Source organism: Thecamonas trahens (assembly GCF_000142905.1).
Source record: "Thecamonas trahens ATCC 50062 unplaced genomic scaffold supercont1.31, whole genome shotgun sequence".
NCBI lineage: Eukaryota > Apusomonadida > Apusomonadidae > Thecamonas > Thecamonas trahens.
The window spans coordinates 387,037-393,146 of NW_013657649.1; the positions used below are offsets into that span (position 1 = coordinate 387,037).

Below are 6,110 nucleotides of genomic sequence, written 5' to 3' on the forward strand. Positions count from 1 at the left end.
TCGCTGGAATCGCGTGGCAACCTCTGGGCACGACACACCCACCCACCCCACTCATTCTGACTGCGAGCGTAATCATGAGCTACAAAGCACGCGAAACTGAGATGACGCGTCCTTCCGTGTCCGGTTTCGGGTTGGAGTACTGGTGCTGCTGCTGTGCGTCGTTGTCGAGGGCGTGGCCGGTGCGAGTGGTGGCGGACACACGCCGTTTCCGCGACCAGACATTCCGCAGTGTCGGGCCGAGATGGCGGCGGTGGAGCACGAGGTGAGCACTGCAGCGAATGGTCCGTGGTCTTTGATTGCGGTTGACATGGATGGAGATGAAGATTTGGATCTGGTGTCGGCGTCGGCGTATGACGACAAGATTGCGTGGTACGAGAACACCGACGGGGTCGGGACCTTTGGGCCGCAGCAAGTGGTGAGCACGGCTGCAGACAGTGCGCGGTCTGTGATTGCGGCTGACATCGATGGAGATGGCGATCTGGACCTGGCGTCGGCGTCGGAGAGCGACGACAAGATTGCGTGGTACGAGAACACCGACGGGCTCGGGACCTTTGGGCCGCAGCAAGTGGTGAGCACTGCAGCGAACGGTGCGCAGTCTGTGATTGCGGCTGACATCGATGGAGATGGCGATATGGACTTGGCGTCGGCGTCACTCGACGACGACAAGATTGCGTGGTACGAGAACACCGACGGATTCGGGACCTTTGGGCCGCAACAAGTGGTGAGCACTGCAGCGGACCGTGCGCGGTCTGTGATTGCGGCTGACATCGATGGAGATGGAGATATGGACCTGGCGTCGGCGTCGGAGCTCGACAGCAAGATTTCGTGGTACGAGAACACCGACGGGGCCGGGACCTTTGGGCCGCAGCAAGTGGTGAGCACTGCAGCGAACGGTGCAAAGTCTGTGGTTGCGGCTGACATCGATGGAGATGGCGATCTGGACCTGGCGTCGGCGTCGTCGAGCGACGACAAGATTGCGTGGTACGAGAACACCGACGGGGCCGGGAGTTTCGGACCGCAGCAAGTGGTGAGCACTGCAGCAGACGGTGCACAGTCGGTGATTGCGGCTGACATCGATGGAGATGGCGATCTGGACCTGGCGTCGGCGTCGCACGCCGACGACAAGATTGCGTGGTACGAGAACACCGACGGCTCTGGGAGTTTTGGACCGCAGCAAGTGGTTAGCACCGCAGCAGACTTTGGTCAGTCTGTGATTGCGGCTGATATTGATGGAGATGATGATCTGGACCTGGCGTCGTCGTCGGTGCTCGACAACAAGATTTCGTGGTACGAGAACACCAATCAGACTGCGGCGTTCGGGCCGCAGCAAGTGGTGAGCACTGCAGCGGTCTATGCGTCGTCCGTGATTGCGGCTGACATTGATGGAGATGGCGATCTGGACCTGGCGTCGGCGTCGGCGTATGACAACAAGATTGCGTGGTACGAGAACACCGACGGGGCCGGGAGCTTTGGGCCGCAGCAAGTTGTGAGCACTGCAGCGAACGGTGCGCGGTCTGTGATTGCGGCTGACATCGATGGAGATGGCGATCTGGACCTGGCGTCAGCTTACTCGAACACCATTGCGTGGTACGAGAACACCGACGGGGCCGGGAGTTTTGGGCCGCAGCAAGTGGTGAGCACGACAACGACCCTTGCGGTGTCTGTATTTGCGGCCGACATTGATGGAGATGGCGATATGGACCTGGCGTCGGCATCGAGTTCTCTCGACCAGATTGTGTGGTTCGAGAACACCGACGGCGCGGGGACCTTTGGACCGCAGCAAGTGGTAAGCACGGCTGCGGACGGTGCGGCGTCTGTGATTGCGGCTGACATTGATGGAGATGGCGATCTGGACCTGGCGTCGGCGTCGCAGGTCGACGACAAGATTGCGTGGTACGAGAACACCGACGGATTCGGGACCTTTGGGCCGCAGCAAGTGGTGAGCACAGCAGCGACCAGTGCGCGGTCTGTGATTGCGGCTGACATGGATGGAGATGGCGATCTGGACCTGGCGTCGGCATCGTTCAACGACGACAAGATTGCGTGGTACGAGAACACCGACGGGCTCGGGACCTTTGGGCCGCAGCAAGTGGTGAGCACTGCAGCGAACGGTGCAAAGTTTGTGGTTGCGGCTGACATCGATGGAGATGGCGATATGGACCTGGCGTCGGCGTCGCACGCCGACGACAAGATTGCGTGGTATTCCTGTTTCTCGCGTGGACCGTTCCACGCTTACGCAGCAACCACTCATTCTCTCGACACTTCGTGCATGTCGTACAACTCGCCCGCCGCCTGCCTCTCATCGGCACTCACCCGCCTCTCACGCTGCATGCGCGATACCCTGCTCCTTCCACCAGGCCGATACTCTTGCTTTCGCGACAAGCACCTGCACATGTTTGATAAGAGCATCATTCTCGCCTCCACCGAGTCTGGAACCGCCACCTTTGCCTGCAATGGCAACGCGCTCTTCCGTCTCACCTCCACTTCTAACTCCTACACCGAGCTTGATCTGGTAGGCCTCCGACTCGAGAACCTCGGCAACAGCCACGCCACGCCAATCGTCGGCTCAAGTGGGTTGCGTGTTGAGGATGGCAACTCCGTCCTTCGCCTCCGCAATGTCACTATTGACGGCGGATCGTCGCCTTCAACCAGCAACCAACTGGCCGGTGGTCGTGGTGGCTGTTTACTTGTGACGGATGGTGCAAAAGTCGAAATCGTCAACTCGACCCTGACTCGCTGCACAGCTGGTAGTGACGGTGGCGCTGTGGCCCTAATGGATTCAGGAAGTGAGCTAGTGCTCCAGAGCTCTCGCATCGAATCATCAACTGCCAGCAACGACGGTGGCGCCGTGTGGGCAGGTGCCGATACTATTGTTGCCATCGCGGATGGATCGAGCCTATCGGCAAACTCTGCTGGCAGCAGTGGCGGCGGACTATCCGCTTCCGACAACACCCACATTGTGCTCATGGACTGTTCTCTGGACAGCAACACCGCTGGCGGTCTCGGCGGTGGCCTCTTTCTCTCTCCGTTCACCATCGCCAACGTGTCGACGTCTGCGATCACCGGCAACACCGCCAGCTTTGGCGGCGGCCTTGCTGTATCCTCCGACCCCACATCGACCGCCGGCAAGTTCTCCGTCGTCGACATTCCTACCGCATCCCCTCTAGCGCCCACTTCTTCGCATGCCCTCATGCTTGACGACGTCACGGTCACTGCCAACACCGCATCGCGGGTCGGCGGCGGCTTCTTTGTGTGCGGGGCCCAAGTCACTGTCTCTGGTCACTCGGCCTGGTCCTCCAACGCCGCCCTCTGGTCGCCCACAGCGCGCTCATCCGCCGATGCGTTCGAGTGTGGCGGCGGGCCGTGGCTCGACACCAGCGCGGCTCAACTCGACCTAGGCTCACCTGATATCCAAGGCCCACCCGCCACTCTCGCCTGGGCCGTCGAGCCCACTGCAGTCGTTGAGGCCGGAGGCGTCGTCACCGGCGCGGTCCGCGTCTACGACGCTTTTGGTCGCAATGTGGTCTACCGAACCACCATTGCACAGACCATCTACGCAGCGTCGCCGGCTCTACCACCGCTTGGTCTGCCCGACATCCTGCTCGAGTCACCCAACGTGGCACTGCCTTCGGCCACGCTTTCCATCGTCGATGGCGCCCTCGTACCTGCCACCGTGACGTTCTCGGTCTCTCTCGTCACCGACGGCTCCGGCCGCGGCCTTCCGGTGCCGCCACTTCCAGGCTCGGTCGACATTGTCCCATGTGGACTCGGCCGCGGCGGCGTGACCGAAGACGACGTCACCACCTGCGCGCCCTGCCTCGATGGCACCGAGTCGCTGGAGGTTTCGCTGGCCCCATGTACGGCCCAGTCTTCTTGTCCGACCAACACCCTCCGGCTTGCAGCCAACACAACCAACGAGCCATGTGTGTGCGTGCCCGGCTTCTACACCCCATCGGGCCAGTTCAACGAGCCTTGCATCGCATGCCCATCCGGAGGCCTCTGCACGGGTGGCACAGCTCGACCTGTGGCCGGCCCGGGCTTCTTCCCGGACGAGAGCGATCCAACGCTCTTCCTCGCCTGTCCCAACCCCGATGCATGTGCCGGCCAAGGCCGATGCCAGGCCGGATACGGCGACCGGCTGTGCGCGCAGTGCCTGCCCGACTACTATCGGCTCCGTGGAAAGTGTTACGCATGCAAGGCTGGCGTCAATACAATCGTCACGGTGCTTTTGGTGCTTGCGGCGCTTGTTGTTGCGGCTGCGCTGGTGAGCTTCAGCCTGGCCGAGGCGGTGCGGTACAAGTTTGCCGCCGCCATGATCGGGCTCAACGCTCTGCAAATATCCGCCCTCTACGGGAGGCTCGAGCTCGACTGGGGTCCCGTCGCCGCGGTCTATTTTGACATCACGTCGTTTGTCAACCTCAACCTCGAGCTCACCAGCCCCGAGTGCAGCCTGGCCTCAGGCGCCGACGCTTGGGTGATCAAACTGGTGTTGACGCTAGTCCTGCCAGTCCTAGCTGCGGCTGCTATCGTGGTCGTCGGCTGCGGGTTTGCTGCCGGCATCACGATCAAGCTTCGGCCGGTCGCAAGCTACAGCCTGGGCCAGCTTGCCGGCGCATGCAAGCGCGCATGGTTTCAGAGCTTGGTCCTTCTTTACCTGCCGCTCACCGGCGCTGCGTTCTCAGTCTTTGGGTGTCGGCGCGATGAGGCAGGGAGGTGGGTGCTCGACGCCGATCCGGTGCGGAGCTGCTACAACTCGGCCTGGTGGACCGGGCTGTTCCCCATTGGACTTGCTGGCATCGTCGTGTATGCCGTCGCCATTCCTGGGTGCGTGGTGTGGGTGCTGCGCCGTGCGCGCGATCGCATGGAGGCGACAACCTTTGCAGCGCGATACGGGTTTCTGGTCGGTCGTTTTACTAGTTCGCACTGGTGGTTCGAAGCTGCCATCATGGCCCGCAAGCTCATGGTGGTCATGTGCATGACGTTCTTTTTCACTGACGAAGGCAAGGCCAACGGCACGGTGTTTGCGCTGGTGGGCTCATTCGCCCAGCTCATCTATGCGCAGCCGTACGGTCGCTCCTTCCACAACGCACTAGCAGTGACTGTGCTAGCGGCGACCATGTCTGTGCTCTACGCCGGCACGTTTGATGACTACACGCTGCGGATGGTCGGAGTGGTCGTCGGAGTGGTGGCCACCATGGCCGCTATTGTCATCGGCAACGGCATCGATTTGTGGCTCATTGCGCGGCACGAGCGGCAAGCTGACGAAGAGTACTTTCAGAGCGGCGTATCTGATTTTGCTACTAGCGCTGCTACGCCGGTGGGCGGAGGCAGCTTTGGTAACGATGTCGAGTTGGACAAGGGTAGGCTTGGATCGGACGAGCCCGTCAATAGCCACTCCATCGAGATGTTCTCCGTCGGAGGCGAAGCCGATGACTCGATCTCGTTGGGGCTACATTCAGCAAACGCGCCATCAATGTACTCCATTGATTAAATATGAATGCGTTGTCAGTCACCGAACCCACAAGTGTTCGATTCGGCTGTGGGCGGAGGGAGTGGCGGGTACGGCGAATGAGCCTGAAGATTGATGTGGGTGGGCGAATTGAAGAAGATGCAATGGTGTGGGTGTGGGGGATGACGGTGGAGGGGCTTGGGCGGCGAGGGCGAGGAGGACGGACGGGATTGGATTGAGATGGACGTCGATGGAGACGAGAGCTTGGGATTGAAAGACGAGACAGACCACTGCACTCTAGTCCACCACTGCATTGCCTATCGCTAGTCCTTGACCTCTCTTGCTCTTCCTCGTCTTGGCCAGCCCGGTGGCTTCGTCGTCTGGCACGGTGATCGGCAGCAGGGGCGGCTGGCGATGAGCAGGCCGGCGGGGGCTGTGATGGGCAAGGCCGGCGGAGGGAGGGGAGGAGTGGGTTGGAGGGCAGAATGGTAGGCATTGCCATTGATATAGCTATCCGTATGCATCGCCTCCAATGCCCTGTCGATGGCTAGCTTGCCCTCGGTGGTGCCGGAGGTGGTCGGTCGGCGGCGGGCGGCGGTCGGCGGCGAGCAGCCGGCGGTCGGCAGCGATGCTGCTGATGTGCGTATCGGCGCACGTGAAG

At 61.5% G+C, this 6,110-nt stretch overlaps 1 protein-coding gene across 1 annotated transcript; it reads left to right on the forward strand.

Annotated features, from left to right (window-relative positions):
• Nucleotides 1-74: 74 nt before the first annotated feature.
• AMSG_07231 (fibronectin type III domain-containing protein) lies at nt 75-5,491 on the forward strand (the record flags this gene model as incomplete). The annotated part of the gene is made up of 2 exons (XM_013901214.1): nt 75-108; nt 138-5,491. 2 exons carry the CDS (start codon nt 75-77, stop codon nt 5,489-5,491), a joined length of 5,388 nt encoding a protein of 1,795 aa, XP_013756668.1.
• Between the last annotated feature and the right edge of the window lie 619 nt (nt 5,492-6,110).